Raw genomic sequence first — 20,355 nt, forward strand, 5'->3', positions numbered from 1 at the left:
GGCTGATTATGGACTTTTGAAGCGAAATCCTTCACTTACGCTAAGAAAGCCTGAAAAACAAGCTCGGCTATTCAAAATTCAAATTGTTCGACGACGAGGTATTAAAGGTTGGAGAAAACGTTTTGGTCAAAATCGGGGGAAATGCTCTCCAAGCCATTGAGCGCTCAAGCTGCTGGTCTTTTATCATACAAAATCACAACAATCTCGGCATTACGTGTCGGCGGTTAATATTTAACCTTGTTTAAGTGGATGCCGTGGTGTGGTGGTAGCGCGATCCGCCCAACATACCGAAGATCCTGGGTTCAAGCCCGGGCAACGCAACATCAAAAACTTCGCCACAAGCTTTTATAATTAGAAAAAGTTTTCCTTAAGCGGGGTCGTCCTTCGTCAGTGATTTGGCAAACACTCCCAGTGTATTTCGGCCATTAAAAGCTTCTCAGAGAAAACTCATCTGCCTTGCAGATGCAGGTCAGAGTCCACGTAACACATGTATGTCCCGTCCCGCCAATTTGTAGTAAAATTAAAAGGAGCACGACGCAAATTTGAAGAGAAGCTCGGCCTTAAAACTCTTCGGATGTTATCGTGCCTTTCAATCATTTAAGTAAATCAAAAAACATTTTAAGGGTTTACTTGAGGTATTAAATAGAGCCCTTAGACTTCCATCCTGACGAATCTTGCCGCTACTACATATGAGCAATCTTATTCATTTCGATATGGGCTAAGCAACCCAGCAAAATAAACGTTGAAAAGAAAAATGGATGCTTCTGTGAGGCATCGAATTTCAGAATACATTATCGTAATAATTTGAAGGCATTCGTCCTGAAGATAGTGCATGACTTCTAAATACGGTATGTCTGCCCCACCTGCAAAAGTATTTAGCAAAGCCAGACTCAAGTTGTCTTTTCTATTTTCGAGCTGCTAATATCAATTGTCTAGATCGCTACCTCCGTCTGTCAGTCTGCCTTGATTCCATCAACGAGTTCGAGCAAAAGGACAAGAAGTTTTTGTTTTGAGGTAAGCTTCAATTGCTCAACTGCAGAGTTGTTGTTGTTGTAGCAGTGACACTGCGGAGTCGTAGCCATCAATTTGGGCAAGAGTCATTTCCCACGAATAAAACATAACATAACTTTAAACTCTTAACGATACAGCCATTCTTTACTATATAAATAAATAAATAAATAAAAAAAATAAATAAATAAATAAATTTACAAGCTTAGCTTTAGTCCAACATAATCGTTTGTGTACCGGACTGGCTATATTTGTTTGTATGTAGTTATTTACATTGTTGTTGCTGTAGGCAAATACCAGAGGTGCAAACCAGCACGAACCGGCTAAATGGCTCTAATCGGTTCAGTGGCTCTAACCATTAAGAAAATTTTGTATTGGTTTATGAACCCGTTTGTGAATGTCTCTAATGGGCCGCCTCGGTACGTCTCCACGTAACCACATAGGCGACTTTAGCTATATAGAGAGTAAGAAATGTGCTCTCAGCAAGCAAATGTGAGAGCCGAGATGAAAAATCTCAATGTGTCACTACGGGCTAATTCTTCCCTGCACTCAGGCGTGCGTCGATCTTGGCTACCTTAGCCTCATGATTCGAGTCAATATTTAGACATGCTTGCTGTTTTTTCTGTTCTTTGAAGGTAGCTTCTCTTGTTGACATTTTATACTAGAACCTGTCACTTAGGATGAACGTTTATCAAATCGCGATAACGTGTTGAAAAATATTACATTCCACCACAAAACCAACACCATTGGCCATTGTTATAGATGTAGCGAGAGCCGACACCTTCCATTGAAATTTGTACATGCCCTTAAATCATAGGCCTTAAAATGTTTCCCATGGTTTTTCAGTGGAAATGGTTTTTACGTGAGTGACGGATGCAAAGCGTAGTGCACAGCTTGATTACTAATTTTTTTAAACATAAAATACCATGGTTTTTTCAAGGTGGTTTCTTTGTCAGACCAACGAAACGAACGATTTGATACATAAACCGGCTCAGTGCAAAACCAGTTTATAGCTTTGTCATGCCGCTTCGATCGAACGCATCAGCTTTACGCGTCTCAGGGAATAATCGCCGTCTATTCAGTTTCAATTTAGCCACACGCGCCAACGGCTGTAGATTTCTGTAAGTGACTTATTCTTTGGTATTCCTGTTGTGCTCATACTTTAAATTCGGAGCTGCGGTTTCCCACAGCCAAATTTTATTGTTTTAAATGATAAGAGACCATTTGGAGTAAAGCACGTTCTCCCTGTGTGAGTGAGGCTTCAGGCAAAAAACCAAAAAAAAAAAAAAAAAAAACATTTAAACAAATGTGAAAAGAGCATAAAAACAACAAATTGCGCGATGTTAATATATTATCAAGGAACACCAACAAAAAAAAAAAAAAAAAAAAAAATAGTTTAATCAAAAAATTTTAACTTACGTAAAAATCCCAAGTAAGCCTCAAACTATATCCTTACTGCTGCTTGGAATCCAGCTTCTTTCAGAAGAAAAAAAAACTTTGGTATAAACACTCCGCAACCTATTGGAACTTTTGATCCTATGAAAATATGAAGCTGTGTTTTGCAATCAAGAATGGGGGATAACCATAAAAGAAGGAAATTAGTTGCTATACTAAAAGAATAATCTTACATTGATTATCTGGTAAAGCTACTAGCCAGTTCTACTTGCGATTTTAACCCTGGCGGATTTCAAGCACCGCTTCCTAATTCTTATAAACAATGCACCTCTAGAAATTGTGCCTTGCTTATGAGATAATATATGACGGTACGTCGTTGTACTCGTATAGAGAAGTTCGAGGAGCTATATTCTTGAACTAAATTTTAATAATCAAATCTCATCATATAGCTTGGATTTTCTAAATATTTTATTAAGTTTTTATGATTAAAATACACTCCTACTCGTTCTTTAAATGTACAACTAAATGCATTACCAAAGGATATTGTTCGTGGATACGAAAGCCCAGCAATATCCAACCGCTTCCGAGGTACTAACATAGCGAACTCGCTAATAGCTTTATTTACAATAACAGCTAACTCTTCTGGCAAATATCAGACTGTCCTATTTAAGAGAGATATGAAAATGATCTGTAAAAGACAAAAAAACAAAATGATTCGAGTAAAAATAAGCTCGCTGAATAATAGTTTAATATACATGATAACCAATTGGTTCCAGGAGATAGTGCGTCAAAATGGCGCATAGATTGCTACTTGGGCCCGGTCGCATCGAAGAGTGCTAACACTGCATTTTATTGCTGTGAGTGTATGTAGTGACGTGAACTAGATCGGCAGATGAAAGTGCCCCCTATTAGTGAGCTAATCACTCAACGTGTAAACCACCTCGGAAATGAGGATATTGCGCTGGACACAACCATATGTACAAGCCGCTGCTCTGGGGTTATCCCCGGTCCACATCTATGTCAATATTTTTTATAAAGAGTAAAACAAAAATAAGTAAATAAATGCAAAGCGCGATAACTTTCCAAGAGATTTTTAGGCCAAGCTTCTTTTCCTATTTGCGTCGTGCTCCTTTTAATTTTTCCTACAAATCGCCGGACGGGTTCTGTATGTTTTATGTCGACTTCAAACTGTATCTGCAAGGCAGATGAGTTTTTACCAATAATCTTTTTCATGGCAGAAATACACTCTTAGTGTTTTCCAAATCACTTCCGGGGGTCGACCCCTCTTAGAAAATAATTTTTTTCTATGTGAAAAAACCGGTATCTTAATATTTGATGTTGCTTTGTCCGGGGCTTGAACCCAAAATATTAGGTGTGATAGACGGAGCACGGCTGCCGCCAATATGAAAAAAAAAATTAAAAAGGCAACCTTTGTTAACACACCCGTGGATATCTACTTTTCGTTTGATACCTAAATCGTAGAAAACCGTTCAAATGTATTCCTGATCCACATTTTGGCCTTTATATCTGGAACGGGTTGAGATATCTTAAAAATTTAACATTTAAGCCAAAGCCCATCAGAAGCTTTAAGTTGGTTTCCATGTTGCGCAAATATATTCGAAATCCACCCAAGTCCATATATTAGGTCTCACTTCTGGACCACAGGAGCATATCTTAAACTATAACCTAGATCTCGTCTGAATCAACAGTGAAAGTTGCATTCAATTATACGCATCGGTTCTTAAGTGATGACAGACAGACAGAGACTGAGACTAACAAAATTCAAAATAACTGTTGTCAGAGATCTAATAAGGACCCATTCTATAAATTTTTACTAAATATCTTCAATCGACTTGTAAAAATTTTATAAATGTAGAGATTATGGAGCGTAGAACAGACAAACGATAGATGTCCATATTATGGTTGCCTTTAACACTACAGTGGGAAATTTCACGCTCCACTCCCAAATCGCGGTGGAGGGGGTAGGTAGTATTAAATAAAACATAATAATTATAACAAAACGCGATGTAGGTAGGTAGGTTGAACTGGCCGGTCCATGAGGACCTCACATAGACTGATTGAGTCCGTAGTGTTACCAGAAGTTTGTTTTAACGACCAAACTGAAAAACCCTATCAAAAACCAGGACCTATGTTATAAAATAACTCCGTCCTCTTGGCAAATACTAGAAGCTACCTAGGACTTAAGCCACTTGCTGCTTCTAGATCTGACAGCTGTATCACTCCTAATAGCTGGAGTCTTAGCAGGGCACGAGCACAGAACGTGCTCGATCGTTTCCTCCTCCAACCCGCACTTCCTACACCTGCTATCACTGACCAAGCCTAATTTAAAGGCATGTGACGCCAGAAGGCAGTGTCCAGTCAGAATACCCGTCATGAGTCTACAGTCCTCTCTTTTTAATGATAGAAGCAATTGCGTTAGTCTAAGGTTGTAAGACCTACACATAATCTTCGACACTTTACAGCCCCGCGCTTGAACCCACGCCTTTAAAACGCGATGTAGCTCGGAAGAGATTTGGGCAGAGCACAAGAAGTGTTTGCAAAGCCACTGCCGATGTGGGGAGCCGTTTTAGATAATCTTTTTCGTAAGTATTTTGATGTTAATTTCCTTGTAGATAGGGAGAATACCGTAACAATCAAGTTTGTGATGTACCAAAGGGTATTATAGTTTAGTACAAAATTTCTTAAACATTTTATTAAAATTTATTTTGCTGTTTGTACTAATAATATCGAGGAACCATTGTTTTAGACACACTTCGTAGTACTTGCGCAACCACCACCCCTCACAACATTAACATTTCTCACGCAACTAAAATCGTGATCGAAAATCATAATGTTTATTTAAATTGGATACATATTTATGTATATGCATATAGTATCTATCTATATATATAAAATAATTTTAAAGTCAATGTCAACACTTTAGAAAATTCATCCGTCTAGGACAGGAAATCCACGGAAAGTGTAAGACTGATTTAAAACAAACGCTTTGCCAAGAGCTTCGACTGTGGCAGATTAGTTCAAAGTATGGATTGGCTACGGTCTTGCTACAAACAAATGGAAAATCTTAAAACCTAGCAAAAATTTGCAAAACCTTTGGCAAGCCGTTCCATGTAAATCCGGTCATAAAATTACACGGAGAGAAATAGTGACATTTACTTAAAAAAATGTTGCTTTTTTTGTTTACTAACTTAATTTCTTTTTTTTTTTAAGAAAGTAAAAAGCTAGCACAAAGCTTTACATTTTTCGATGTCTTAAAATCAGTTCCCGAGATATAAAAAATTCTTATGAGCTGTTTTACACAAGAAGGGAACATCGACCTTGGACCCATTTTTGCACGTAACTCTTCACTTACACACTTTTCCAACGAGTATCTAGCCCTAACTTCTTTACATAAATCGATAACCGAGCTTTGGGCTGTTTGGTTTGAAGAGGTATGAGTAAATATAAGAACAATTTTCGAAAGTTTCATAAATAGTTGGTTCCAGAAGATAGTGAATCACAATGACGCGTTGGGCCCGGTCCATTCAAAACAATCTTATATGTACTTTTTACTAGATTTGCATGCACTCATAACACTAAATATACACACCTCTTTTAAATTAAACACGTGGTAATAGTTTTTCCAGCCCTAAGATAAAATGAAGCTTATACAAATATTAAACTTAAGGATATTGCAATGTTTTATTGGCCTCCTTACATTAATTCATGCGCAGAAGAGTATAGAAAAAAAGCCACACATAATATTTATTTTGGCAGATGATTTGGTGAGTATTACAAAGATGTGAATGAGTATTACACATATATCGTTGTATTTACAACCTCTCAAAGATTCTTCTAATGATTTTAGGGGTTCAATGATGTCGGCTTTCATGGATCAGCACAGATTCCTACACCGAATATTGATGCTTTAGCCTATTCGGGACTCATATTAAATAATTATTACGTCAATCCAATATGCACACCATCTCGCTCATCGCTAATGACAGGAAAATATCCCATACATACAGGTGAGACTTCAATCTGGGTTAAAAATGAAATTAATAAATACTTGGCGTGGTTTTTTTTGTCGTGCTCATTTTTAACCTTTACTACAAATTGGCGGGACGGGCCTACATGTTTATGCCGACTACGATGAGTTTCAACTTTGTAGTATACTTCAAAAATTATATCGGTAATTTTCTTCAAAAATAAATTGGAATCGAGAATGAAAAAAGCTTCTTTTATGCATAGCAATATTTTTTGACGAGTTTATTTAATTAAATAATGACCAGAGCGCGAAATGTAAACAATTTTATTACGAACAGAGAATAATTGTTCAACTTTTTATGTACGACTTATGGTACCCTAAATATTGATGAAATTATACGCCATGTTTTTTGCATTGCTTTGCAAATCTGAATTATAGTGTAACGAATTTCGGGGAAATTCCGCTTATTCCAAATCTTCTGCTAACATTCGAATCGCTAAACTGTTAAATAAATAACTCCAATATTCAATAATGAAAAAATGGTCTTCAATGCAATTGAAAGTACTTCACAATAGCACTTAACTTCACAACCAATAGCGTGCTTAAAGCAAATTGATGACGGACTACTCAGCTTCTGCTGCTTTTATACTCTCTGCTCCAAATGTCTAGACTTTCTCCTTCTAGAATTTTCTACTGGGTGCCAGCTATAGGCGTGTGTATTCGTAGTTTATAGCCTCTCGCATAGGCATATGCGTGTGTAAATGTGAGTACTAATTCGACTGTTGACTGTGTGTGAGTTATCTCTTCGTTGCCTTGTATGTATGTGGGTAAATGATGATTAATGTGTTTATGTAGCTTGCTTTAATGTTTTTGTTGTTGTGCATTTACTTAGTAACAAGGAAATAAACCCAGTTTTTCTCTATACCTGATAGGCATGCAACATAGAGTGTTGTACGGCGCTGAACCACGTGGATTGCCGTTAACAGAGAAACTTTTGCCGCAGTATCTAAACGATTTGGGGTACTCATCTCACATAGCTGGGAAATGGCATTTGGGTCATTACAAAAGCGTCTATACGCCACTGCAGCGGGGATTTAAGTCACACGTGGGATTTTGGACTGGACACCATGACTACTTTGATCACACCGCAATGGAACACGGCATGTGGGGATTGGATATGAGAAAGGGTAAGGTTAAATTAAAGATAACTGGAGTGAGGTATATGGAGGTATGCATATGTAGGTACAAAATAAAACTATTGCTGGGTCTATTGGATCTTAAAACTAAGTACTTAGTGTTGCATTAAGGAATCTAAAATATTTCTCTCCTATTTTTAGTTTCCTAAATAATTATTCATTTATATTACAGGCATGGAAATCGGCTATGAATATCATGGAAAATACACTACGGATATAGTGACCGAAGAAGCGGTGCGTGTGATAACGGAGCACAATGCAACCGCTCAACCGCTCTTTCTTTATGTTGCACATGCGGCAGTACACTCAGCCAATCCTTACAATGCACTACCAGTGCCCTATGAAGCTGAGGCTAAATTGAGCAGTATCGAGGATTTTGGAAGACGAAAATATGCAGGTATTGAGGGGTACAAGCATAGAATTTCGTATAAGTCGAAAAATTCATAAAAACACAAAAGATCATATCATTACGTAAACATAAAATGTAACTCGTGATATACATACTCGGTGGATTTGCATATTGGCGGGACGGCGGGGTCTACACGTTTTAGGCCGGCACCGAAAGGTATCTGCAGTAAATTAATTAACGCTGCGAAGCTTTTCATGAGGTGTATTTATGCCATGAGTGTTCAGAGTGTTTTTTCTAATTAAAAACTTTCTAAATTATTGTGTTCATGCTTATCCCCGGACTTGAACCCAAGCTCGTTGGTTTGGTGGGCAAGCACGGTACCGCCACATCACAGCGTTCGCCGAGTTGAAAACAAGATTTCGGCATATTTTTATTTGGAAAAAACAACATTTAGCGTATTTTACTCCCACAAGTTATAACGGATATCAGGACCCTCCAAAAATTTCGAAGATATTCATACTTTATTTCTGATTAGTGAGCTTCTTAACATTTTATCTTTAAGAAAATATTGATTTCTTAAACAAAAAACTTCCACAAGCCAACTTCAAAAGAGTTCGGGACTCGCATCCCTAGTTCAGCGAGCAGTCGAAATGAGGCAGATACGATTTGCATTGTTTGAAAACAAGATCACTGCGTTGGGTGGTGTTTCCTCGCATGCAAATTAGCTGAATAATTAACGCTCGTTTTGTCGTAAAATTAAGCTCAATTATCTAATTACAGTTTAGGTGAAGCGCAACCTAGCCTGATAATGTTGCCGATGTGTCTACCTCATCCACACATGAACTTATATATGTTAAGCGATCTTGTGTATGAATCCATTATAAGACGATCCGCATAATTAAATAGATTGGTAAAAGTTTTGGATCAGATCATAACAATTCGAATTCTTCATCCTCGTATAGCGAGCTTTGGTCAAAGCATACATTTATGGATAGAAGTTCTGTAAATAGTGTAGTAAAAAGCTGCAGCCATCTTAGTGAGTCTCGGAATCGGAAGTTAAGTGTACCATACACCCTAGTCTCGCTTTCTGGCATACGTAGAGCATTATTTTTTCTGGCTTATAGCCGTATGTGGCGGAAAACGAGCTAAACATTACGGTGAAAAAAATGAAAGTAGAGGCTTCAAGCTCTTTACACTCGGAGGATGAAACAAGTATTGCGACTGGGTCAACATTTTTTGGGGGCTGAGCGTCAATTAGGTGAAGTTGAAAGTGTTGGGGGTAAAAAATAAGTTTTTTAGCCTGAAAAACCACAAACTGCGCACTATTGTGTGCTAGAGATTCCTATCCTACGCCGAATTACTTCCTTATGTTAACTTGCTTAGTTGTGCCACCTACCTCGAAGGAATTGCAGGAAATTAGTAGCGAGTAATGAAAGGTGTCACATCCGTGAACCAGCCATAGAGTTGGGCATATCCATATTTGTGTAAATAGGGAGAGGCACAAAGTTTTTGGGGAGTGATGCCAATTTGGATGGTCAGATTATTGCCGCGTCTTGAGCCAGGCATGCTTCACCGTGCCAACCGGTATCTAGGTTCACTCTAATTCCTAATGCCAAAGAACTTTAACTGCGTGGATTGATTTGCGAATTCTGAAGTTCGCTGCATCACTTGCTTCTACGTTGACTCGGACTATTTCATTCTCACTCATAATTAAACATTTTTATAACCCACATTTGGTATATTTTCCTGCTTCAGCCATGCTCACCCAATTGGATCAATCTATTGGACAAATCGTGCACGTATTACAAAAACGCAAAATGCTTAATGACTCGATAATCGTGTTTAGCACAGACAATGGTGGTCCACCTCAAGGCTTTAATTTAAATCACGCTTCGAATTGGCCATTGCGCGGTGTCAAGAATTCCATGTGGGAAGGTGGCTTACGTGGCGCTGCACTTCTCTGGTCGCCACGTCTAAAGAGTCGATCGCGTGTAGCCGAACAACGTATGCACATTGTCGATTGGGTGCCAACATTGTTGAGTGCAGTTACAGGTGCCGCTGATGGAGCACAACCGCAGTAAGTATCCATCTGGATATCCAGATTAGTGTTTGTGAAGCATCGTAGCATAATTTTATTTCCACATAGAAATATCACCACTGCATTTGATGGTGTGAGCATTTGGAAAGCGCTATCGCATGACGAAGCATCGCCACGTAAAACTATTTTGCATAATATCGACGATATTTCTGGAAGCGCTGGTCTGACATCTGGCGATTGGAAGGTTGTAATTGGTACCAATTACGATAATATGTGGAATGGTTGGTATGGCCCACCGGGTTTGCGTAATATTACATCCTACGATTTTAAGGCCTTACAACGTTGTCCAGTCAGCGAAGCTCTGGCCAGTTTAAATATGACACCAAGTGTGGCGCAAGTTATACGAATGCGTAGCGCAGCTACAGTAAATTGTGTGATGACAGCACCACCGAGTGCATGTTTTTATCTGGAACGGAAGCCATGTTTGTATAATGTAAAGCATGATCCATGTGAATATTACAACGTGGCTGAGGCGTGAGTAAAATTTAGAAAATTGTATAACATTATTAGGGATATTTGAATCATCGGCGATATCGAATGCCTCGAACGAAAACAGCGATCAACTTAAAGAATCGCAATGTTTAGAAAACGCTAAAAACGGGCTGCCTCTTCTATGAGCCAACTCAGTTCTTATTTTTAAACGGTTTTATTTAGCTTGACTTGTCAGGCCGGCCGGCCGCACGGCCGTTGTGAACGAATTTTGTAATTAAAATTTAAGAAACCTCCCGATAAGCTACAAGCTTGAAATTTGGAATATATGTAGTTCAGAACCCGATGACAATGCAATAATATGAAAAAAACTCCGATAGGTGGCGCATGGATCGAAATATTTCAAAAAGTTGTATTTGTGGCCCGATTTGGCTCATACTTGGAACACATAATACATACATTAATAGAAATCAATTTATGGAAAAAAATCCCGCTAGGTGTGGCAAAGGATCGAGGTATTGAAAAACTCGTATTTGCGGTCCGATTTGGAACAAAATATTTAGGAGTTCGAGGATGGACTAGCATATGTGGCGCCGAGTAGATTAGAGTCTTTGGAAGGATTATGTGACCTAGATTGTAACTAATTGTCAGGAAAGATTCCTTATAACAATGAGTCACTAAATGAACTAAATAGAATGAGAAATAATAGGCAATTAAATAAAGACTGAAAACTTGAAAATAAAATGATTAAACAAAATTTTGTAAGTTATTACCCAGCCAACATTTTTTGAAAATTTTGATAAAAAAATATTCAAATATCATACCCAAGATGATTAAAAACGTTCAAATTTAAAAGCATTTTCTGTTCGAAAATTAACGTATCGTCGGGAGAAAAATGTACCATAAATGTGATTATTCTTGAATAATCATTTATGATTCATATTTCGAAACACTTTTTATTCATCTTTTTATCTACTTGATATTACTGGAAGATTGTACTTTACTTCTTTTGGAATAACATTTGATTGCTTTTCACAGTCATTTTTTGATCACATTTAAGAACAATTTTCAATCATATTATATGATGGTTTGGAATCATTTGTGAATAAGATTGTGATTCTATATAAAGATCATATTTCATCAGGGGGTGAAAGCATCTGGAAGCTCGGAAGTAAGCGTTTTGTACCGCAGGTAGTAATTAACTTGACCGTTGTACACACACATGACTACAACATCCAACATCATCTATGATCATCATCTTAGATCATGGTAACGATGTCACTTTAAAAATCACGATTTTACTATGTCTCATATCATTCTTTAAATATAACTAGATGTTTTCGACAATCATAGCTCATGGAGGATGTTGAAGCCGGGTCCAGGCGTGTCGATCAAGCTTAACTTACCAGCGGTTAAACAGCTTTCAACTTCCGTACATCGGTTCCATCCAGTATGTCTTTTCTGGGAAGCCGCATCTAGAGAAATGCTAGAAGACATCTTAGGTTAGCAGCAGTAGTTATATTACTTTTAGTCTTGAATATATGTTGTATATTTGTAATTTTTTTGGATTTTATGATTGAAAAATTGTGAGCTAATGAAGAAAAATCAAATTTTCAATGAGAAGTATAGTTTTAACAAGTAAAAAATTGATCATTTTTTCAAGAAAGGTAGTCTGCAAATATTAAGAAAGTTGATTGAAAAATGATTTAAAATTTTTGATCACCGAAGTTAAAGAAATTAAATTCAAAAATGATTCCAAATTGTGATTGAAAAATTGTTCTCAGTTATTGATCATCAAAAGCAAACAAGTTTTATTATTCTCTATGTTCATTTTTATAAAATCTTAAAATTTATTCATCAAAGTTATTCGAAAATTATTTCAAAAAGTGATCGAAAAATGATTTTCAGTTTTTGATCATTAAAAGTAATCTTATTTTATTATTTATTTTGTTCAACTGTATGAAAACTCAGTATTTATTCGCAAGGAGTAGTCAAATTGTATTTTTCGTCAAATTGTATTTATCATCTAAATGCTGTGTGGGTATTGAAAACAATACTTACATGAAGGTTGTGCTACGCCTCACAGAAATTAATTATTTAATTGTCTGATAAACGCCCTAGATTGATGAGGAGTGTGATGACTAGTACCTAGGACCTACCTAATTATTTTCCAGCTTTTAGTATTATTAATACTTAATGTAAGTGTTGTTTTCAATAAAACCGTTTAACTTAAAATTTTTTTTAAATTATTTTATTTATAGTCTTTTCTCGCTGAGTGAAAGAAGTATTAGTAAATTAAGTGCACAGTTCGGTAGATATTGAATTGGAAAGAACAGAGGTGCTCCTAAATTTAAGATTTTTGGGTTAGCTTATATTGATATATATTTTTTCAAGGCAGTCCTATCAAAGAGACAGTCTTGTCCATACATGGAAGGGATTTATATATATTAGGCCGGGTCGATTTGTGGGGAGGCAAAAAAATCACCCATTGCTCTGTGAAAATCATATCTAGGGATCAAAGTAAGAAACTTTGCCGAAGGAACCATACCTCTAAAACGAATTCTGATGTCCCCCCCTTTGGGTCGAACTTGCAAATTTTGAAAAATCCCACTTTGAAATGCCTATGCTTTTCTTCTTTTTGGAGTTTGTTTTTCTCTTTAGAAATTTATTTAGTTAGAACATATGTAAATGAAAAAATGAATTTAACATAGTAATAGAAAAGAAATTAAAAAAAAATTATTAGAAATTAGCGTTTTTACAACCCCCTTTTAAAACCAAGGCATCACTGTGATGCATTTGCACGTCGTAAACATAGTTGTGTGGGTTTTTTATTCAACCGTTTTAAAAAATGAAGGTATCACTGTGACACAATTGCAGATCGTAAAATTACTTGTGTTGTTTTTTTTTAAGCCACCACAAGACACAGCACGTAGAATTGAAATTGCCCCTACCCAAAAGTTCGACCCAAAGGGGGGACATCAGAATTCGTTTTAGAGGTTTGGTTCCTTCGGCAAAGTTTCCTATTTTGATCACTAGAATACGATTTTCACACAGCAATGAGCGATTTTTAAATCGACCCGCCCTAATATTCATATATCCAGCCATGATGGTAAGTTGAAATGTTTAGTCTTAATATACTCTTGGGTGTGTTAAAAAATTTCATTTAAACCTTTCTTCTACCCCCGGAGGATTGGAGCTGCGAAAGAAAATACTGTATTGCAGTCCTATTATATATATATATTATATTTATATACTCGGGTCAAATTTTTTTCCATTAGGAGTATAGCAAAATCGTAATCTACAGATGATTCTAAGAAAAATTGTTGAAGACACCATAGCTGTACGTTTGATTTCGAGTCTCCGACTTTTGCAAAATAGATATTATGTCATATCCTGGATTCAACTCCCGAGCAAAAGCAACATCAAACATTTAGAAACAAGTTCTTTCAATTATAAAAAAGGCTTCTTGTGGTGACTGGAGTTTGACCAATGTTTGTTATGATAATAAATATATTAAATAAATAACAATCCATTGCCATGTGCTCATATAGCTGGGTAAAGGTCTGAAGAAAAAATGTCAACACCACTAATCCTGGAAAGGAAAGTCTTTGATGAGATATACCAATCCATATCAATGGGGGATGATATTAATTCAATAGTCCCCTAAGTTTCGGAAGTATTGAACTTGATTTGCTGCTATCAAATTTAAGATATATCGAGAACTTTGCCGATAGGGTATCAGGGTGTCCAATAGATGGCGCAGTGGTTGAGTTTTTGTGTATCTGTTTAGTTATTTGTTTTTTTTTTTTCTCTTATTGAATTATATGTTTACATATGTACATATATCAAAACTCTACAACTCTTTTTCTTTTTTCTCAGAAATCCTAATATACTCAAAGACCTTTTAGATGAACTAAACCGTTTCAATGAAACTGCTATACCCCCCGGCAACAAACCAGACGATCCTCAAGGTGATCCTCGCTTACATAATAATGTGTGGACGAATTTTGGAGATATTGTGGAGAGTAATAAAATTGTTGGAAATATTTAAGCAACACTTACCGAAAAATTGTTGATTAATAAAAAATCACTTTTTTTTTATTAAATATAAAAATATTTTTGTGTTTTATTGTAACATTTGCTTGTTCGTTTCATTGCATTAACATAACCTAAGTTATAAAAATGAATATTAAAAAAAAAAAAACAATAAAAATTATATAAAATATAGAGTACAACTTAGCATAAATTTACTTTATAAAGTGAGTTATTAAATTAGATTTATAACAGTCAGCATGACTAAATTGTAAATGAAGATGAACAGATTTTTGTAGATGATTCTTGAAAAAAATGTTTAGATAAATCGGAAAAATAAAAGTTATAATGAGATTCAAAGCTTTTCGAGTTTAATACACTTCTTTGTGTTTTTTGTTTTTTTTTTTTTTACTTATTTATATGCCACATATATTTCATATATACTAAATGCTAACTAGATAATATGCAAAATATTATTTATATATAAAAAAGTCTAATGATAATGATTATGAGTATTTATGTAATGCTTTTTCTTATGTGATGGTGAGCGTTTTATACTTTCCACGCCCCGCTTTGCTATGTGGGCTCATTGTCCGCTATCGATCGTTTTTTCAATTGTCTGTATTTTCATTTATTTTTAAATTTTTAACTTAATAACGATAACCATTACCATCGTTATCGCCGTTCTGGCCACCAGGACCGAATCCATTTGGACGTCCATTAGAATAACCCTGTCCATCGGTATTATCTTCTCCTCCAGGTCTGCCGTCAGAGTAACCATTGCCATTATCATTGTATTGGCCACCACTGCCGCTGCCATTACCGTTCGAGTAACCATTGCCGTTGCCGTTAGCGTTCGAGTAACCGTTACCATTACCACTGCCGTTACCATTTGGGTAACCATTTCCATTTCCATTACCACCTGGGCGTCCACTTGAATAGCCGCTATTACCTAAATCTTGTCCATTTGGACGACCATCCGAGTAACCATTACCTCCAAGTCGCTGTCCACCATTGCCATTGCCATTACGTCCTTTACCGTTGCGACTACTGTAGCCATTTCCTCTTCCATTGCCGTTACCGTTGCCATTACCATTACCTGTGGGTCGTCCACTTGAGTAACCATTACCGCCTAAATCCTGACCATTCGAATACCCATTACCACCGCCGAGCCCATTCCCATTTTGTTCGTATTCATAGCCATTATCGCCACCAGCACCACCACCGAGTCCAGTGTTGGCTTCGCCTTCGTATCGGATTTGTGGACGATAGCCACCTTGATCGGCTTCATAATCGACAACCTATGAGAGACGTGAAGCAGAATATTATAGAAGCGTGCTTGATACATTTCTGATCAGGGATTCGAAAAAGTATAATAAAAAAGATTATTTACTATATAAAAAATTTGGGCACAGACTATCGCTTATGCAACTGCAGGGTCTTAAGATATTGGAGATTAGCTTACGTCGTAAGACCCCCTAAAGCCATCGTTGGTCAAATAAATGACAAAGTTCACAAAATATTGCAACGAAGTTCTGAACAGCTCATTAAGTCGCAGGAAAGATGCTATCTTGATAGAATAGTTTAGAAATACAGAAACCGGTGATAAATTATCTAATTCATTAATCTGCGGAGATCACATAAGCTAAACTTATGAATAATAAGAATTCATGGGTTAGATGGATCTAACTCATTCTTTGGTGTCGAAAAGGGCTTGAAGGCTGAGCAACGAATATGATTGATACCATTCACCTCTCACTGTGAGTTCCGAACATATTTCGGAGAACAGAGTTGTAATGAGGGACGACCCGAAGGCTTGACGGTGTCAAACAATTCGTTCCCGCGGCCGGCAGTCTGGCCCTCATTATAATGCGCTAGCATTTGAGCAAACCGGATTAATTAAAGTTTAAATGAAGTCGCTAGTTAGAGTATATAACACTAGAATAAATTGAGAAAGAAAGTTAGCAAGTCGAAAATTGGAGTATTGGCGGAGCTCTTAACTGGGATGAAAAAACTTTTTCCCAGGTTAAGGTGAGAAAACTTCAGATAATTATTTTTCAGTTGAGCTATGAAGAGGGAACCTCAGAATTTGTTAACCCTAATGCAAACTGAAGTAATTTTTCAGAAAAATATATAAACTCTTAGAAGACCAACATTGGCCCTTGAGTAGAGATAGAACGATCTCGAATGATGTGATCCAAATATGTCGTTTTTTCATAAAATTACGCTGCCGGCAAAGGTAAAGAACTATTTTCGAAGCTTGATTGATTCATTTCAGACGTACGTGATATTCAGTAGGAACAAATGATGCAGTAGACATATACCTAACTCCTATGTACAGTTAAGATATTAAGATATGAAAGGTGCACAAACGTCGCACGTTTCAAATTCATTTCTCTGAATGATAACTTAGCTTTTATGACGGTGCAGACTTAAAAAAAGTGAAGGAAATCGAATGATTATGAGCCGAAACAATGCAATCTTGAACTATACGCCTATTCCGGTGATAATCTTTCACAAAGCCAGAATAATCTCAAATTTACTATTCTCCGGGAAAAAAAAAGTGCATTAACGCCAAGATTTACATAATTTCAAGAAGTTTTTCAAAAAGAAAGTCATGATCCCATAGGTTAAAAGAACAAGATATTTTTAAAATTAAATATTTCTTACTTGCTTCCTTCCATCGGGCAACAACACATTGTACTGGCCCGTCGTATAATCACCGTCGCGCATTTCTGAATGTCCGAAAGACAAACCACTCGGGGCATCTTCGACTTCGTAACTAAATTCGTATTGTGCTGGTTCCTAGAGGAATAATAACAGTAAAGCAGGCTTTGATAAAAACCCATACTGACGGACAATGAAATGAAAGCAAATTTCGTGTGTGTAACAAGCGAAATAGAGTACGTTTTCGAATGTCTCAAGAACGTATTGAGGTGAGGAAGGAGGCAAGTAAGACTTTGTGTAAGCGTCAAGTGAACCGCCGAAGCAGTGTTTTTGTATGCAAAGTTTTGTTTTATAATGTAAATTTGCACTATCAGAAATTATATGTGTGCCAGCAACCCAGGTGTAGCTCAAAGACCAACAGCTGTAAGCTGAAAGCCCTGTAAAAGGGTATTAACTGTGTATCGGGTATGCATTGGTTTTAAAGCTTAGGCTTATTACAGAAAATGTGCATTACTTACGCCACTGTCATCGCCATTACTGCCACCACCTTGCGCGTAGTCGTAACCATCAGCGCCACCATTTCCATTACCATTACGTCCGCTCCCGTCACCATTACCATTACCATTGCGTCCACCCAAACCAGGTGGCAAGTATGCCTGACTCGGACGTCCAGCGCCGTTTCCATTTGTATAACCATTACCATTGCCAGAAGCTGGTGGACCATAGCTATCGGATGGTTTCGAACCACCGCCTAATCCATTGCCATTCAAACCGGGCGCACCGTATGTGCTTGATGGACGTTCACCACCGTTACCGTTACCATTACCACCACCCAAGCCTGGAGCACCATAAGTGGACGAAGGACGTCCAGCGCCATTACCATTGCTTCCAAAGCCAGGCGCGCCATACGTGCTTGTGGGCCGTTGACCACCGTTGCCGTTTCCATTGCCGTTACCACCACCCAAGCCAGGAGCACCGTATGAGCTTGACGGACGTCCGCCACCATTGCCATTTCCGTTGCCATTTCCACCCAAACCAGGTGCGCCATACGAGCTTGATGGTCGTCCGCCTCCGTTTCCGTTGCCATTACCACCACCCAAACCAGGCGCGCCATATGTACTCGATGGACGTCCGCTACCGTTTCCATTTCCGTTACCGCCACTCAGACCAGGTGCACCATATGTACTCGATGGGCGTCCGCTACCGTTTCCATTTCCACTTAAACCAGGCACGCCATATGAGCTTGAGGGACGTCCGCCACTGTTTCCATTACCATTACCATTGCCCAGACCGGGCACACCATACGAAGATGAGGGACGACCAGCGCCACCACTTCCAATACCATTTCCATTAGCTGAAGGTGGCAGGTAAGAGCTCACTGGTGGTTCGGGACGGGCCAGCACTGCTGACGCTACCAGCAATAAACTCATAAAACTACAAATTCTCGACATTTTTTGATAGAATTCCTATTTTTTTCTAATTTAGTTTTTTTGGTATGGCTTGGACGATCTCAGTCGCGTTTTAAATTCGTTCTCTCTTTGTTGAACACAAAAAATTTTCTTGGCAGGACTTGCCGTCCTGTCTGCCGTGCTGTGTTCCTGAAGCACTGTTGCACGTTGGGTCGAACACGAATTTTTTGGTATGGCTGCACTAATCGGATAACTACTATCGGAATTCAAATCAAATGATTAAAATCCAAATTCTGAATGATTTCCAACTACCAATTGTTGGCATATTTATATGAAAAACCAGCGTTGATGCTTTGGGCTGTTGATGCCGATGGTTTTCATAGAGACGGCAGATGAGCTGGCCGTGTTAAACCAAAAGTCAAAAAAAGAAAAACTCATGCATGCGCCATTCGAAAAGCGAGAGGATCTTAGCCGTTTAACCAAGTTATGAATTTGTTGCACTCATTGTTTTTGTTTTTGTTTATTTGTCAATTGATGCGGCAATGTTTTATATGAACTCCATATGCGACTACCAGCGCCTAAGACAAAGCTGCTGTTACAATTTTGTTGCCAAAGTTTTGCGACACTCGTCATTCGACTTTGCCGCAGCAGCTTCTGTCGTTCATCTTCGGTTTGTTCTCCTTCAGCTGCCTTGATGTTGCCATTGGGCTTGCGCTAAACTCTTTCAAGGCAACAGAAGATCAAAAAATATTCTCTGAAAGCATAGACTGATGAAATCAAAAGTAAATAAGCCAACTACAGAAAACTAAGTGCGCATTGCAGCCATACGAAGACGCCAAGACGCCGCAATGTGGTTTTAAAACATGAAATGGTGGTGAAAATTTTAAACATTGAAGGGCTGTGGCTCATAGTTAGCGTAGCCTCTGTAAGCTTATAATACATAGATTCGCAGAAATGGCACCTGTGGATGACCTTTGTTTGCCGTCGTCAAACCCTATATGCCAAGTAAAGAAAATTTCAGATGTTACGACAAATAAATATCTGAGCCGATCTCCTTATCGGTAATGGAGAATGCGGAACTGAAAATTACGATATGCGGATGAAGCGACGACGGCGGTAGATGGCTTTTTCAGCAGCTGGCCTGGGCTGCGCTACGCCGCGGTGGGGCAAATATCTAATAAGAGGAATATCAAATTATTTACAAGTGCTGTTTTGATCTGGTGCCATGTATAGATAAATGAGCATTTGATTCACTTAGGGGATGACTTCTTCAGAACCTCACAGCCATACAGTATGGGATATGCCGAATAAAGGTGATTTCACAGAAGGGGGAGCCAAACGTAACCCCTGAAAGGTAGTAGGATCCAACAAATGCCATAGTAACGTGAAAATTTTGCGTTGCTCGTGTGTTAAAGTCCTCCACAAGGACTACACTGGAAGCAATCGCGGTATTGCCTTATTATACCCAAAACAGTGCAATATCGTCTCATGGGTATAGACAGCAGTCATAGCAAAGGAACGTGGAAGGTCCGTTTATAGCTGCCTGTTCAGACAATGCCGCGATTTTTACCAAAGGAAAATACTGCAGATATACCAAGTCAATGTTAAGCTGAGTCTATAATTTCAATATCATTGCTTTGGACGCAAAACGGGGCACCTGGACATCAAGCTAAGTCCGTTCAGTTGGCCCTTATCTTCTTCCAGCGGAAGATGCATTTTACATTTTTTCCAAACTTTTTTAAGCCATTTATGAATATGGACTTCCAGGTAACAAAGCCCTTTAG

General features: G+C 37.9%; 2 protein-coding genes across 15 annotated transcripts; one reads left to right on the forward strand and one right to left on the reverse strand.

Annotated features, from left to right (window-relative positions):
• Positions 1 to 2,044: 2,044 nt before the first annotated feature.
• Positions 2,045 to 14,848, forward strand: LOC137243115 (arylsulfatase B). Of its 13 annotated transcripts, none has more exons than XM_067770364.1 (9): positions 2,136 to 2,508; positions 3,037 to 3,260; positions 5,910 to 6,188; positions 6,272 to 6,431; positions 7,324 to 7,578; positions 7,760 to 7,984; positions 9,692 to 10,013; positions 10,083 to 10,508; positions 14,343 to 14,848. In XM_067770364.1, exons 3-9 carry the CDS (start codon positions 6,063 to 6,065, stop codon positions 14,512 to 14,514), a joined length of 1,686 nt encoding a protein of 561 aa, XP_067626465.1. In that variant the 5' UTR covers positions 2,136 to 2,508; positions 3,037 to 3,260; positions 5,910 to 6,062; the 3' UTR covers positions 14,515 to 14,848. The 13 variants fall into 13 exon arrangements, with proteins under 13 accessions (XP_067626468.1, XP_067626480.1, XP_067626478.1 ...); XM_067770369.1 differs by having other exon boundaries at positions 6,042 to 6,188; XM_067770374.1 differs by having other exon boundaries at positions 6,051 to 6,188.
• On the reverse strand, positions 14,620 to 18,841 carry resilin. Of its 2 annotated transcripts, XM_067770362.1 has the most exons (3): positions 17,681 to 18,841; positions 17,166 to 17,300; positions 14,620 to 15,796 (listed from the first exon to the last, which is right to left on the reverse strand). In XM_067770362.1, exons 1-3 carry the CDS (start codon positions 18,611 to 18,613, stop codon positions 15,146 to 15,148), a joined length of 1,719 nt encoding a protein of 572 aa, XP_067626463.1. In that variant the 5' UTR covers positions 18,614 to 18,841; the 3' UTR covers positions 14,620 to 15,145. The 2 variants fall into 2 exon arrangements, with proteins under 2 accessions (XP_067626463.1, XP_067626464.1); XM_067770363.1 differs by lacking the exon at positions 17,166 to 17,300 and having other exon boundaries at positions 14,622 to 15,796.
• Between the last annotated feature and the right edge of the window lie 1,514 nt (positions 18,842 to 20,355).

Source organism: Eurosta solidaginis, chromosome 3, assembly GCF_040869045.1.
Source record: "Eurosta solidaginis isolate ZX-2024a chromosome 3, ASM4086904v1, whole genome shotgun sequence".
NCBI classification, from domain to species: domain Eukaryota; kingdom Metazoa; phylum Arthropoda; class Insecta; order Diptera; family Tephritidae; genus Eurosta; species Eurosta solidaginis.